The 15,647-nt window shown below is 47.8% G+C and overlaps 1 protein-coding gene across 3 annotated transcripts in view; it reads left to right on the top strand.

Moving 5' to 3' along the window:
- Window positions 1-15,415, top strand: part of IGSF3 (immunoglobulin superfamily member 3) — a 174,246-nt gene extending 158,831 nt beyond the window's left edge. For 2 of the 3 annotated variants that reach the window (XM_030580747.1, XM_030580755.1), the window contains exons 9-11: window positions 475-882; window positions 9,325-9,756; window positions 12,262-15,415. In XM_030580747.1, the coding sequence (XP_030436607.1) occupies window positions 475-882; window positions 9,325-9,756; window positions 12,262-12,512 (1,091 nt within the window). In that variant the 3' untranslated portion in view covers window positions 12,513-15,415. Of the gene's footprint in view, window positions 1-474; window positions 883-5,630; window positions 6,223-9,324; window positions 9,757-12,261 lie in introns of those variants that run through there. The other variant, XM_030580764.1, reaches the window with a different exon arrangement.
- The last annotated feature ends 232 nt before the right edge of the window (window positions 15,416-15,647 follow it).

Here is a 15,647-nt window from a genome sequence, read left to right as displayed (position 1 = left end):
TAGGTCAAGTGGAGGAGAAAATCCTAATCTAGTGACACCAGGTGTGACCCCTTCGGTTCCAGATAGTCTTGTTGGCACGTTCTGAATCCCCAGATCTTGTTAGAGGATTGCTTTGTCTCCAGTACCTCTATAACCTCCCACACCATGGGGATTGGGTGACTTTGTATTTATTTCACCTGAGAAATAAAGGGGCCCTAAGAAAATCGGGTGCCCAAATGCCATTGAATTTGAGAGGGATTCAAACTAACTTCCTTTGGCTCCTTTGAAAATCCTAGCCTTGTCTTTTTTACCACACCCAGAATTGTGTTAGATGGTTCACAGAACAAATAAGAAGCTCGGGGGAGCTAAGAGCCTGAGTTTAGATGTGAATGGGGAGGCACACACAGCTGGGAAGGGATTGGGGTGAGGAAGGACAGCGGTTGTTGCAGTCATGTCATTGTGCTATTTTTTTGGTCTCTGTTTTCTCCCTCCCAGACAATCGTCTGCAGGTGAACCAGACCCATAAGAACCTCACAGTTCTGGAGAACCAGTGGGTGACACTGGAGTGTGCAGTCACGAACCGGACCAGCCCTGCTTCGCAGCTTTCGGTGGAATGGTACGTGTCGAAATCTGGCCACCCAGAGAAAGAGGCAGTGGCACGGCTGAACCGCCAGGCCACTCTGCAGTACAGAGACCTGGCAACACTGAGTGACCTGAAGGGCAGGCTACATTTGGAAAGCCCTTCTCCAGGCCTGTACCTGCTCACCCTCCAGAATGTGATGGTGCAAGACAGCGGAGCCTATGAGTGCCGTGTCGAGGAGTGGCTCTTGGATCCCAGCAACCAATGGTACAAACGGGCAGAAGACCTCTCTGGGCTGACTACTGTCACCGTGAAACAGCCAGGTAACTGGATCCTCTGGGGCACATTCATCAGGCTCTGGGGCTGCATCAGAGGGGGAGAGAGAGAGACCCTTCCTCTCCCTCCCAAACTGTGAGGGTCCTAACCTGGCTTGCCAGGCCTCTCCTCACCCCCCTGAAACCAGAAATCTCCCACATAGTGAGAAACGGCGTACTTGACTATTCATTGTTATAATGGCACATTAACCATCTCAAAGCACTCCTCAAACATGACAGCCTGGCAGCCCCATCTCCAGCGGGCATGTGAAGGAGCCATATCTCACGCCATCCTGCGTGTTCATCCACCAGCTCAGGACTGATTTGGGCATGATGGGTAGGGAGGGAGGGGAATGGCTGCTGTGTGACTCTTTCGTGCCTGTTGCCAGCTCCCTCCTTGTTTCTCTGCTTTGTTCCCTCTCCCCATGGGCTGCAGCTGAGCTAGGGGAGCATGGCTGGCAGCAGCAACAGCTTGAGCTAACGTCTCTGTGTCCCTTTATTGCTACCATGCTAATCTGGAGGGAGAACACAGGTACCACAGACACAGCAGTCCTCTAATAGGATTTGGGGATTGGTTGTCTTCCTCCCTGATATTGCTGGAGGCCAATGAATTTTTTTAAAACACAAGCACCACCCTGACCCCGAGGTGCAGCCAGGGGATGAAGGTGGAGAGCGTGGAATTTATATCTAGATATTTTTTCATTTCAATCATTCCAATGACTTGCGCTGCATATATTTTACACGTTGTTAATGTTCTGGTTTAAAATGTGACCTCGTGTGATGTCGTGATCTATTTAAAGGGACCTTATGGTCTTGCATGTGCATCTGATGAGAGATAATTACATGGGTTGAAAGCCTCTTCAGGCATTCAGATCAGAGCTTTTATCCAAGCTGTTTAGCAAGATGGATCATCGCTGTTCTACAGATGGAGAAACTGGAGCACAGCAATATTGTGACCTGTCCAGTCTGGGAACAGAACTCCTGGCCCTCTTCCTGATGAAGGGGTTAGGAAGCAATTTCTCCTGTGAGGAGATTATTTCATAACTGCTCACGTTTGAGGCTTCTTGGACCTTCTTCTGAAGCACCTGGTGCTGGCTGCTGTCAGAGACAGGGTACTGAGCTAGATGGGCCACTGGTCTGATCTGCTATAGCAGTTTCTATGTTCCCTGCTGCTGCCAAATGCACGCTCGTGCTGTGTACAGCAAAGGGACAGTGGGAACAGAACCTTTCCAGAGCCTGTGCCTGCTCTGCAGGAGGTGTATATCTGAAGCCTTTCACTCACTACAAGAGCCCTTGGCTGGAAAGTGAAGCCAGACAAATTCAGACTGGAAATAAGACACACATTTTGAACGATGAGGATAATGAACGACTGACCAAGGGAGGTGGTGGATTCTCCATCCTCTGAAGTGTTTGAATCAAGACAGGATTTCTTTCCAATGAAATGCTCCTATTCAGCCAGAAATTATTGAGCTTGATGAAGGAATCACTGGTTGAAATTGTCTGGCCTGTGCTAGACAAAAGGTCAGACTAGACAATCATAATATTCCCTTCTGGATTTAAGCCCCTGGGAATACATTCATTGATTGTTTTTACACAGATCCCCGGGATATTTCATTGGGACTTCTCCCTGGGGATGTGCAATGCTGCTAGCATAATGTCAGGAGACTGGAAAGGTTGTAGCAGGGATGTAATTCCCTGTGGAGAGGGTTTATGCCCTACAGGGGGAAAATGCTCTCTCAGGGATTATGAAAACCATGTCCATGAAATCTTGGCTTGGGAAACTTTTCCAAATGAGCTGGCTTGAGCAGAAAGGTCCTAATGTCTCCAGGTGATTACAATGTAGATTACACATACTGTAACTAAGATTATATATAAATCTTCACTTGGGCTGAAACTTCCCAGACCTGATCTTAAGCCCTGAGATGAATGATTTAGCAAAGTGTAGAAGGAAATCCCTTCAGCCCCTTTTAAGCTGTGAAAGTGTGTGTTTGCATTGAATGGGTGGGGGAGATAGCAGAAGAGGATTACACTGATTTAGGTTTAAAGAAAAGCAACTTTTTTTGCTCATAAGTAACTAAAAAATGGCTGAACAAAAGCTCCAAACTTAGTGTGTCACTCATTCTTCCATGAAAAATAATCTTTGTTATGTTTTGGGAATCAGTAGTTGTGAGCAATCGGAAAATACTCACTGGGCATGGTCTGAAGTAATCTTGTAGGTAACTTGCAAAAAGGAGGAAAACTGGGTTTTTGCCCTTCCTGTATTTGCTGCTCTATGAGGAGGCCTGGATTTGCCTTGCTTGTGTTTATCTTAGAAATATCAAGACTCTCAAGGCATGTCTTCTCCATTTCCTCCTATGGCCTCCCTGAAGGACATGAACTCAAACGATTGACCTGTATCTGCAGTCTTATATCACCTGCATGAAGTTTCTTATATGGGAATTTCCTTAGGACCATCTCAAACACCTAAGAAATGCTAGAAAGGTGTCCTGTTCCTGCAAACCCTAAGAGCTCTGATCCAGCAATGCTTGAGAGGCCTGGAGGAGGGGATCCTGCTAGCTGCAAACACCACCTGCTGCCCTTTAGAGGGAAGTCCTGATGCTGCAGACCTCAGGTCCACAAAAAAAGAGTCCCACTTCTGTGAACTTCTTTAGACTCTTGGGATGGGGGCTCCACAGCTGTAGAGAGTTGTAGGAGAGCCACATTCCTATTGTCTACTTAACGTCTGCAGGAAGTGGGGCAAGGCAAATGCAGGTTCAGAAGACTTTGAGGGTTGATAGAATGAGGGGCGAAAAGTCCCTCCTACTTCAGCTACTCCCTATTGTCAATGAAGGGGATCACAGAGAGTGAAGACTTTCTTCCCTATTCCACCCCCTTGTCAGCCTTAGGCCTGGTCTACACTACAAACTTAGGTTTACATAAACCACGTTGGGTCGATTTAGTAATGTATGTGTCTACATTACTGAGTCCATTCCACCGACCTAAGTGGCCTGTAAAGTCAACTTCCGTACTCCAGCTCTGCGAGAGGCATAGCACTTGATTCAACATCCATGGGTCGACATGGGGATAGTGTAGACACTGCGTTGTGTAATTCGAATGAATTGGCCTCCAGGAGGTGTCCCACAGTGTTCCGCTGTGACTGCTCTGGAGAGCACTTTCAACTGCAGTGCACGTCAGCCAGGTACGCAGGAAACAGTCGCTCCCCTGTTAAAGCCCCGGGAACTTTTACATTTTCATTTCCTGTTTGATCAGCATAGAGCGCTCGTCAGCACAACTGATCATGAAGACCCGAGGTTGCAAACACGCTCCAGCATGGAGTACACAGGAGGTGGCGGATCTTATTGCTGTGTGGGAGAAGTGTCTGTGCAGGCAGAGTTCCTGTCCAGCAGAAGAAACATTGATATCTATGCCAAGATCTCACGGGGCATGGGGGAGAAGGGCTACACCAGCGACACGCAGCAGTGCTGCATGAAAATAAAGGAGCTTTGGCAAGCATACCAGAAGACAAGGGAGGTGAACAGTCATCTGGTTCTGCCCCAGAGACATGCTGCTTTCTGAGGAGCCACATATGATTCTCGGTGGCGACCCCACCACTACCCAAAACACTTTGTGGATACCTCCCAGGAGCCCTGAGTAACCTCAAGCAACAACGGAGAGGATGTTGTTGAGGAGGAGAATGTGAGGCAGGCAAGCGGAGGATCCATTCTCCCTGACAGCCAAGAACTGTTTTTAAACGTAGAGCCCATCCCTTCACAGACCTGTCAGCGGCAGAACGTAATGCCGGGCAAGGCACTTCTGGTGAGTACACATTTCCAATCAAACTGTAGGGGTGACATGCTATTATTTTTTAGGTTTAATCTGAACAAAAAGGTAGGTGTAGTGGGTATCGATCACCACTCCAGCTACGCAGGGGGTGCTCTCCATAAAAGATTGTTTATGTTCGCAGGGATGGCCCGGGAATCCTCCATGGAGATCTCTAGGAAGCTTTCAGGGAAGTACTCTGCAATCCTTCACAGAAGGTTTCTGGGAAGGGCTACCTTATTTCGTTCACCACAGTAGGACACTTTCCCACGGCACTCCAGTATTAACTGTGCTGGCATCATTGCAGCATAAGGACCAGATCTGTACCCAGACACTTGCAGCATCTGCTCCCTTACCACCTTTGTTACCCTCAGGAGAGTGATTGCATATGGTCACCTAGGGCAAATGGGGCAAGCTTTCAATGCTAGCCCCTAAACCGCAAACAATCCAACAAGTAATCTGCCCCCCATTTGGTGAAATCTGGGTCATACAACCACGCTTTGCCAACCGTACCCTGGTTGTGGTTGAAAGGGATCACCGCTTATTGCAACCAGTATTTTTAAAAGGGGGGGAGGGCCACTTCCTATTTGTCTGCTCCCCTCCAACCCAGTGCTGCTTTTGTAAAAAGCAAACTATTTGGGGGGAGGTTACACTGCGGCCTGTCCTCAAGCACCATCCAGGTTGCTAGGGGCAAGGGGGCTTTTCTCAAGTTCTAACGAGTGATCCCAAGGATGTCTTCACAAAAGCTGCAGCACAAGACCTCTCGCCCGTGCCTCGTGACCTTACTCACCATGGCTGGAGCAGCAAACCGACTCTTGCAGTAGCCAGTGGTTGTGATTATGTTGTGGTTTGCAGGGAAGTGCACTGAAGGGTGTTTTTTTATTTAAAAAAAAATTAACCTTGCACCAAAACAATACATGCACTGCCAATGCTACCCTTGTGCTTTGTCTTGCTTGCAGCTGAAACTTTGTCCATCGGCACATCTTCCACACTGGGACAGAGACTTTCCCAGATTAGAAGGCGGAAAAAGAAGACTCGGGAGGACATGTTCAATGAGTTAATGCGCGCGTTCGAGAGTGACAAGACAGAGTGCAGAGCATGGAGGTCTACGCTGTCTGAGAATCTGGACATGGACAGGGAGGACAGGCGAGCATGCAGGGAACAAGAGCGGGCCAAGCAGGAAGAGCTGCTGCGGATTATGAAGAAGCAATCAGACATGTTGAAGCATCTGGTTGAGGTTCAAGAAAGGCAGCTGGATGCCAGAGTCCCTCTGCAGCCTAAGATGAACCTGCTGCCATCATCGCCCAGTGCTACATCCTCCTCTCCGAAACGTCCTATGAGGCGGGGGAGGAAAGTTTGCTATGCCTTGCACTCAACACCAGGGGAGGGTACAAGGACCAGAAGGTGCCCATTCCCGCACCTTTGATTGTTATTGCAGTGCATCTGTAAACAAGCTGTCCTTGTTTCTCCCCCTACAGTGTTATCAGCCCTTTTGCCCTAGGTTATCTTACTTTTCTTTGCTGTCTCTGTGTGTTTGTGCACATAATAAAACTTAACAAATTGAGGAGAAAAGGCTCTTTATTCATTCAACACACAGTGGTTAGTGGGGGTGGAATTTACAGGGAGAAAATGCAATGAAGTGGACAGTTTGGTAAGGAACAACACAAATAAGTGTCACATTACTCTGGCTCATTGCTGAAACTGGTTTTCAAAGCCTCACAAAGACACAGCGCCCCTCAGTATGCTCTTCTTATTGCCCTGGTGTCTGGCTGCTCAAAATTGACTGCCAGGTGATCTGCCTAAACTCCCCACCCCACCAGAAACTTTTCCCACTTTGTTTTACAGATATTATGGTGCACAGAGCAGGCAGTAATAACAGTGGGGATATTTCTTTCACTGAGGTCTAACCTAGTTAGCAGCCTAACACCAGCGACCTTTTAAATGTCCAAAGGCACGTTCCACCACCATTCTGCACTTGCTCACCCTATGTCTGAACCAGTCCTTACTGCTGTCCAGGCTGCCTGTGTACGGCTTCATGAGCCGTGGGAGCAAGGGGTAGGCTGGGTCTGCCAGGATCATAACTGGCATTTCAACATCACCAATGGTTATTTTGCAGTCTGAAAAGAAAGTCCCTGCTTGCAGCTTTCTGAACAGCCTTGTGTTCCTAAAGATACGTGCGTCATGCACCTTTCCTGACCATCCCACGTTTGTTGGTGAAACGGCCCCTATGATCCACCAGCACTTGCAGCACCACTGAGAATTCCCCTTTATGTACTCTTCGGCAAGGTGGTCTGGTGCCAAAATGGGGATATGTGTTCCTTCTATCACCCCACTGCAGTTAGAGAATCCCATTGCAGCAAAACCATCCACTATGTCCTGCACGTTGCAGAGAGTCACTGCCCTTCTTAGCAGAAGTCTGTTCATGGCCCTGCAAAGTTGGATCACAACAGATCCCATAGTAGATTTATCTACTCCAAATTGATTCCCCACTGACCAGTAGCAGTCTGGCATTGCAAGCTTCCACAGAGCTATCGCCACTCACTTTTCAACTGTCAGAGCAGCTCTCATTTTGGTATTGCTGTGCTCCAGGGCAGGGAAAAGCTCTTCACACAGTTCCATGAAATTGGCCTTATGCATGTGAAAGTTCTGCAGCCACTGCTAGTCATCCCACAGGTACATTACCATACAGTCTCACAGGTCAGTGCTTGTTTCCTGGGCCCAGAAGTGGCAGTCCACTGTGTCAAGATGATGCGTGACTGTTGCCAGCAGTTGCGAATTTCTCCGCTGTATGTCTTCTTTCAGGGCTGCTTGCATGGTATCTCATTGTTCCATGCGGCGGCTCCTGCTTCGACTGAGCAAATACTGCAGGATAAGGCATGCTTTGTAATGCTCACAACAACAGTGTACAGCTGAGCGGGGTCCATGTTTATCATGCTATGGCATCTGCACAGGTAACCCAGACCTGCGAAAAAGGCTTGGTTTGTTTGCAACTGATTTCAGGGAGGGAGGGAGGTAAGTGCATCATGGAAGGCTAACATCCTATTCCTATAAACATCCGCGCAAATGTTTAATCCCATAAGGCATTGCAAGCCCAACCCAAAATTCCACTCAGCTACATGCATTGTGGGATAGCTACCCACAACGCAGTGCTCTGTGCATCAATGCAAGCCTGGCTAGTGAGGATGCACTTCACCGATGCAATGAGCATAGTGTGGACACGCAAGATCAACTTGCTTAAATTGGAGGTTCAATGTCTACTTGGCTTAACTTTGTAGTGTAGACATGGCCTTTAGGAATCTCAGAGCTTTCCCTGATCCCATGGACCTTCGGCTGCTCATCAGAGCTCTCTGCTGACCTTGGTAGGTTCCAGGAAGATCCCCACACAACCTGTAACAGGCTTCCCAACTAAATATGATCCAAAATTAGCCCCTGATCCCAGGAGCCAGCCAAAAAACCCTCCTGAGGTCTAGGCAGGAGCAGTGCTCCCTTGAATGGAACTTAGGTGGTCTACAGGGTAGAAAAGCTGAGTGGGGCTTACGGGTGTGTTTTGGCATAGGAAGAGATCAAAGGGGAAGTTCCCTGTTTCCTTTGAACCCACTGAGGTCTGCAGGAGGTAGAACCTCCTGCCAAGCTTTTGAGGATAAATTATTTTTCTATTGAAAAGATTCCCTTGTAGTTGGTTTCACTTTGAACTTAGTATGTTTAAAGAAAAGGGCTAGAAGCTGCATTCTTAAATCTTTAAATGGAAACTTAGATCTCCAGCAGCTCTATGAGGTGCTGTGGTAGGTTCTCGAGAGCCCACGTTCCCTGATGATGTTACTAAATCAAGTGTTAATTGCTCTTGAAATCTGATTTTAATCAACTAAATTTAGGTCCTGGGCCCTGGATCTCAGCTAGGGGAACTGGTCAAGCTAGGTTTATCCCTCCCCTTTGTTTGCTGCAAAGTGGCACCCAAAAAAAAAACAACCCCCACCCAGAAAACCACAACCCTGAGAATCTTGGAACTGTGTTTAACACTACTCTTTTAGGGGATCATCATGATTAAGGAACCCATTGTCCAGTTCACTTTGTGCTTTTTCAGAAAAAATTAACCTTGGCCCCAGATCAGACTTAACAGTACTGAGGCCAATATAGATGGCTTTCGTAAATTTTAATGCTGAGGAGAAAAAAATCAGGCTTATAATGTAAGTTGATTTGGAACATTAGTGATGGAGCAGTATTGTTCGTTAATATACGCAATGTGAGTGACTATAGGAGCACTGTAATTTTTGGAGTTCCATATTTTTATATGCATCTAAATTAATTACACTGATGTAACAGTTTTTCCATGTGACTGTATATGCACATGCACACCTCTTCCTGGAAGGTTGCTGTCAGGGTCTGTCTGGATAGCACAAACAAGGCCTAACTGTGCTGTAGGAAAGTTCCCATTTCAACCCTCTGATCAAGGTGGAGCATTGTTCGTGGGGTATGTTTGCACAGGATGGCCACAAATGGTACAGTGGCCATGGATAGGCTGGTTTACTCTGTGGGCAGTGCTTCAGCCACCCCCAACATGACTGTGCATTTGGGCTGGAAAGGGATAGTTATTTCAGACAGTGTTTGTTCTGTTTTTCTCTCCACTTTCATTAATGAATGTCTCCGAACTGTCAGATCCCACCTTGCAGGTAGATACTACCATCTCCAACCTCACGGTGCTGGAAAAGGAGTCCTTCCCTCTGGACTGCAGCATTCTGTCACGCTCCAGCCAAGAGTCCCGCTTCACTGTAACCTGGTACAACCAGAGAATGAAAGAGGGAGGAGGCCGGGTTAGCTATGGCATGGAGGAAGAGGAGGAGAGGGAGGCCCTGCTAAGCGTGGGCCTGGATGCAGTGTTTGGCCAGGAGGCAGGTCGTTTTGAAGGCAGATTGCGTTTCCAGAGGCTCTCCTCTGTGCTCTACCGACTGACAGTGCTGCAGGCAGGTGCTGCTGATGCTGGTAACTACTCGTGCCGTGTGGAGGAGTGGCTGCCTGACCCCAAGAGGGTGTGGTACAGGCTGGCTGAGGAGGAGTCCGGCACCATCACTATTCACGTGCAAGACACAGGTGAGAAGATGTGAGATGGCTCCAACGGGGAGGTGGGGCAGTGGCCACTGGGGAGACTGAGGCATGGGACTGTGCGGAGAAGTGGATGTTAATGTATCTAAGCGACCGTTCTCCCCAGGCCCTACAACCTTCCTGGCATCATGCTAAGGGACTAATAATGGAACCTTTCACCTCTGCCATAGACTGAGATGTGGAGTGACCCAAAGTCATTCTCTTCTGGTGTCCCCTATGTCGTGAGTTGGTGGGTTTTAACCTAGTTCCTGGGGACTCATTTCCACCTTTGACACCAGTGGCCCGCTTTGTTGGCAAACAAGGCAGAGAGGCCAAGGATTGAATGGGCCATGGAGACTGAATAGTCCTGTCCTGCTTTGAAGAGGCTCCTTCAGGTTAGGGGTGAGGCAGTCAAGGCAACCGTGCTGTTGAAATGGCTCATGCTGTGCCTTTCCGGTGGGTAAGGAGGGGCTTGTTCATCAGAGTGCCCAACCCTGGTGCCTTTCACCAGCACTGTATTCCCTGACAACCAAAAAAGACAGAAACACGATAAAAAGTCAGGTAGTGCTGGAGCTTGGGAGCATAATATCTGTCACTGACCCACATGACCCTTCCTGCATCCCTGAGAAGTAACAGCCAGAAGCAATGAATTGAGGTGGCTGGCTTTGTGACATGGGCTAATGTCTCTAGGCGTGTAGGATGAGACACTTGCTCAAACTCTAGTGACCAAGGCGCTCCCAGTGGAGACAAGCTACTGTCTGTACATCAGCATGAAATCCAACATCCTAAGGGTCAGCTGCACAGCGGGAGGCTGCACTGTCTATAGAGGAGACACTTATGCCTGACTGACTTGCCAGGAACTTTTGAGGAGCTTGACACACATGCTGCTTTCTTCTCTTCTATTCTGAGACCCCTTGTGTGTGCTAGGCTGAACTGTCCAGCATTTCCAATTTTCTTTCCCAATGCACAGGGTGAGACGGTGCAAACTGGCTTTGGATGCAAGTCCTGTGGATTTTGCAGTGCTTAGAGCTGCAGACAGCTCTCTTGTCACCCCTGGCATTTCAGGTGGACAGGGGGGAGGCCCTTTGAGCATGCCAGCTATCCTTTCTGGTTTCCCTGCTGGCTTTCCTAGCTAGGGCCCATTTTGGAGTTGAGGATGGGGAATCTCAGTTCGAGCTATCCCTGTCTTTTGGAATATGCAATGCAATGAGGCACCATGGACACGCCCACTGAAGATCTGGGAATGGATTGCAGAGGTGGAAGCATGAGTGAGGCTGGATATTAGGCACTCACGCTAGGGAGCCACTCTGTCCTTTCTGTTCCCGGTGGAGTGGGAAGTAAAAAAGGTGCTACTTGACTTCTGAAGGTGGTAGGTGGGAAGGTGTGTGTCGCTGAGACCAAGATCTGAAGATATCATGTCTCTCTCTTCAAATAAGGGACTTAAATGCATGTGTATGGTGCGGAGGGAGAATTAAGATGTGGCTGCACTGCTCTTTGAAGTCGGTCTCCCTTCCCCAACCCTCTATTTACCCCTGAGGAGGATTGCTGTCACCTGGGCATGGAGTACATGGGATATAAATATACCAACAAATATCTAATGTGGGTAAATCACCCCCTCATGCACCAAATCATTTGGCTCAATCAGAGCTAAGAATATCAGGCTAGAATATCAGCTATGAGCCAGTGGCATTGTGTGCTGTGGTGTGCCTGCACATTATTCCATCATCTCTCCCTGCCATGCAAGACAAAGCAGAGCACCCAGCCATGGGTGTGACTCTCATAGGAATCTCCATAAATAGGATTTTGTATTGCATTGGAGCACTGTCCCTTTAAACAGAAACTTCTTCCAAAATAGGTGGTAGAGTGGGATCTGAGCCCTATCTGGAAGGTAGATGCATGCAGCCTTTGGGATTGGAGCTGGAGAGAGCAGAGCTACCACTGTCCCCTTTCAGCCAAACCCCATCATCCACAAACTCAGAGGCTCTTTATATTACGCTAGCTTGGTGCGAGTCCTCCTGATGAAAGTTGCAGGCTTCAGCTACTTTATTCAGAACAGAATAAAAGGTGATATTGAGATGATATTGCTTTGTGATGCTGAGTCTTGCAACGTTTGGTGTTTTTATTAAAGCCCCAGAACCCAGAGTTGTGGCGTTAGATGAGAATCTGAACTTTCATTTAAAAAGAAAAAAAAAAAAGTTTCTAGGTTTGAATGGTTGCACATCAGGAGTAAAATATGGCCTGACCCCTTCTCTCAAGTACAGAGATGAATATGAGTCTAACATAAAGGAATAAGTGTCAGGCAAGGAAAACAAGCCCCCTCCAGCTGACATTTACTGCAACGAAAGAGCACCTTTGTGGGGAGGGAGAGATTTGAAAATCCACTCTGACCTTGATGCCTTCCCATCTCCACACTAGTCTGTTATCACTGTCCCTTTGGCAGTTCTCTGGCTAATGCTGGTAATGGCCAAGATTCATTGCTCCATGTTTTTTTCTTTCCTTTGTCTCTGCTTTCAGGCTCCACCCTGCAGTCCATCATCTGCTCCAACGATGCCCTCTTCTACTTCGTGTTCTTCTACCCCTTCCCCATCTTCGGCATCCTGATCATCACCATCCTACTGGTGCGATTCAAGAGCAGGAACTCCAGCAAGAACTCAGAGGGCAAAAATGGGGTCCCTTTGCTGTGGATCAAAGAGCCTCACCTCAACTACTCTCCCACCTGCCTGGAGCCACCCGTCCTCAGCATCCACCCGGGAACTATAGACTAAAGGGGGGAGGCTGAGACTGACCCACAGAGAGAGAGACAAAGGCAAAAACACACCTGGAACCCAAAGGAATGGAGAGGTTTTGATGGTCTTGTTTAGTTTGTTTCAGCATCTGTTCAACTCCACAACTGAGCCCTTCAGAGTTCCCCAACTGTGGGATTGGAGAGTCTGAGTCTTCCTCAAGCACCTCTGATGACAAAACTAGTCCAGAGATGGATGGACAGTCCACGTGCTTGCTGTACATAATGGATTTTCCTCTTGGGTTCATTGTGTTCTCATCAGTAGTTGTCCTTTGGGCTGTGCTTTTGTTACCCAAAGACTGTCGTCTTCCCTTCCCCGTCGCACCAAGAGCAGTTCCAAAAGCAGTTTCGTTCGATGCTCTGGTCTGGGTGTCCTGGGGCTCTTTTTGGAGTAAAAGTATTCATTTCCTGAAATCAATTTTGTTTGCCCCTCCTTGGGACTTCATGTTGTAGTGAACAAAATATTTCCCCAAGGTGAACTGAGCCAGCTGCTCACTACTCTGAAGTGAACAGGACCCGAACTGCGCTTTGAGAGCAGCTGGGTTTCGGCGAGGTTCGTCTCAAAGATGAGGCTAGTTCAGCTACTTCCGCATCCCAAATGTTTCTCCTTTCTTTGAGGATTTAGCATGTGTGCGGCGCTTCATTTGGTGGATGTCGTCTTGCCCTTGGACAGGATTGGACACTCAGGCAACTTGCAGTCAGGACTAAAGCAGCCTGGTTTGGTCCAAAGGACTTTTTGTGCCTGGGGCACATGGGACGCTCTGGCCCTGCCACTAGCAAGGAGAAGACTCCCCAGATAGCCCAGCTTACCAGGGACAAAAGCCTCCCCCACCTGGTTTTACTAAACCGTGCTGCCATTCTCTCAGAGGTGGCAGGGTTGAGGCTGGGCTGCCTGTGAGCTCGTCACGTGGGGCCAAACAGCTGGATCCAACCTCGTCAACTTGACCAAATAATGACTTTAGGAAGTGAGGAGAGGGAGGCTCCATTGACTGGGATTCATTATATTTGAATGGTTCTGCAAGGGTGGTATGTTACAGCCACACACTGGGCAATGGGAGTGTGGAATTAATGACCAGGTTTCATTTTGTTTTCAAGGACTTGCACTAATTACCAATGTAAGTTGAAACCAGGCAAAGAGGCTGCCGGAGGGATTTGCTCCCTGGGTGCTATTATGCCCACTGGAAAGAAACAAATCCTCTCTCCCTTCTCTTGTGTGTTTTTGTGCCGTTTTCTGTTATTTTGGTTTATTTCTCTAGGAGAACAACCCTTTTCCCCGCAACCCCCCAAAGTTACCTGATCTTCATTGTAAGCAAGTGCTGGGACAGTAAGTGCTGTTCTTTCCGTGAAAGATACAGCAGTTAAAAACCAAATGGGGGCTCTGTATAATTGGAACACCAGTAAGCCAAGTACCCCAGCACATCTGGTGTAGGAAATGGCATCCTCTGACACCTCCTTGGCGTATGTCAGGGGGAAGGAGTGGAGTGATGGCCTAAAATGACCTTTCAGTGTCTTCCTTGATGTCTTCCTGGCAAACCTGGCCGTTATTTGTCTTTTGTGGAGTGGCTAAATCCAAGTGGGGATATACCACACGTCCTGTTTCCCCATCCCCATGTGTCTGTGGGGGGCCATTCCCGCAGCCTCTGCCCTCTCCAAGCCAATAGGACCTTCCTTCCTCAAGAGAGAAGGAGCTGGCAGGTCCATGACAGAGCAGCCCTGCTCGGAGAATTCTGCAGGGCCAGTAGGTTAAACCATGATGCTGTAATGTTTCAGTGCAGGTGAAGAGCCCCTGCAGAAATCTAAACAATGTAGAAGCTCTCCATAGATGGAGGAGAGGGGGCGTGTGTCTATACTACATACATGTGCATAAAAGTCTCACTCCACTGGAGGGAGAGTCCACCTAACGTTAGTTTTAAGACATCCCTTTCCTTATGAGGAAGAAACTTGCTGTGTCTCCCTCCATCAAATTGTTACTGCTTAGCAGCCCCTCTGTATGTATAATATTGCTCTCTAATATGCACTCAGACACTCCTCTTCCTTGGATATCCAGAGGGTCTGCTCAGAAGGGAGGATTGAAAAGAGAGTGGAAATGAAGAACCAACCAAAAAAACCCAAACAGCAGCCCCAAAGCCAGTGGGTATTGTTTTATAAATGTAAAATCTCCTGTAGATACTGCTTCAGGGCAGGAAGTGCAACTCATTTCAGTTTTAAAAGGAAAAAAAAGACATCAACAGGAGCCTTTCCTGCCGTAAGAGAATATTGCTCCTCAGCTTTGCACTGAAAATCTGCTGTATTGACCCAGTAGCCTCTACATCTCTCTCCATCCTTTCTGACTAGCATTGCTTCTCTCTTTCCATGGAAAGCTGTTCCACAGTGACCTCCGGTGGCCAGAAACATTCCCTTCCACGGCTTGGCTCTCTTAAGCAGATGCATTCCTGAGGGCCATTAGATGGGATTTCCCTCTAAGCAACATTCGTGGTTACACAATTTACCTGGAATATGACTTATCAGTTGTGCTGGCAACATATTGCCCAGCCTCACTTTTTTTTTTATAAACTAGGCTCTTTCTGCAACAACTTTTATCATGAAGTTTTTCAAACAACTTTTTCTCTGCTTTAACTTTCTGTAATGAGCCAAGAAGCAAAGAGAAAAACCCATCCATGCATGATGTGGAAAACTGTTCGAGATTTTTTTTTTTAAAAGAGCTTTGTACTATGTTGCACTAAACATGTTTTATACAACACACCTGAGAGCTGTAGTAAACTGTGTTGAAATCGTGATGAATGTTTGTTGCTGGTTTTGTGTGATATGGGTTTTCAATGTGCTTTATTTTCTCATGCATGCACACATACGCATACACTGCCAGCCAAGAGGGAGCTTCCGAATGGCATCTGAGCTGTGTCAAATCGAGATGTCATCAGGCCTTTGGATTCTAACCGTGTGCTTGGCAGTTTGGTGAGGAAAGTATGTAATAAGCAACCAGGAGGGTGGCAGCTATAATGGGGTCAGAGGAAAGGCTAATGTTGACTTCCGAGAACTTTCTAGAGTTGCTCACTTCTAGGTGAGTTCTGGCTTTAGGTTTTCTGCTGACAGCTATGCTCTCATTCTGGGTCCCAGGGTG

The sequence above is a fragment of the Gopherus evgoodei genome, chromosome 1, assembly GCF_007399415.2.
Source record: "Gopherus evgoodei ecotype Sinaloan lineage chromosome 1, rGopEvg1_v1.p, whole genome shotgun sequence".
Taxonomy (NCBI): domain Eukaryota; kingdom Metazoa; phylum Chordata; order Testudines; family Testudinidae; genus Gopherus; species Gopherus evgoodei.
Note: the sequence above shows the minus strand (reverse complement) of the source record. Positions and strands in the feature narration are given on the sequence as shown.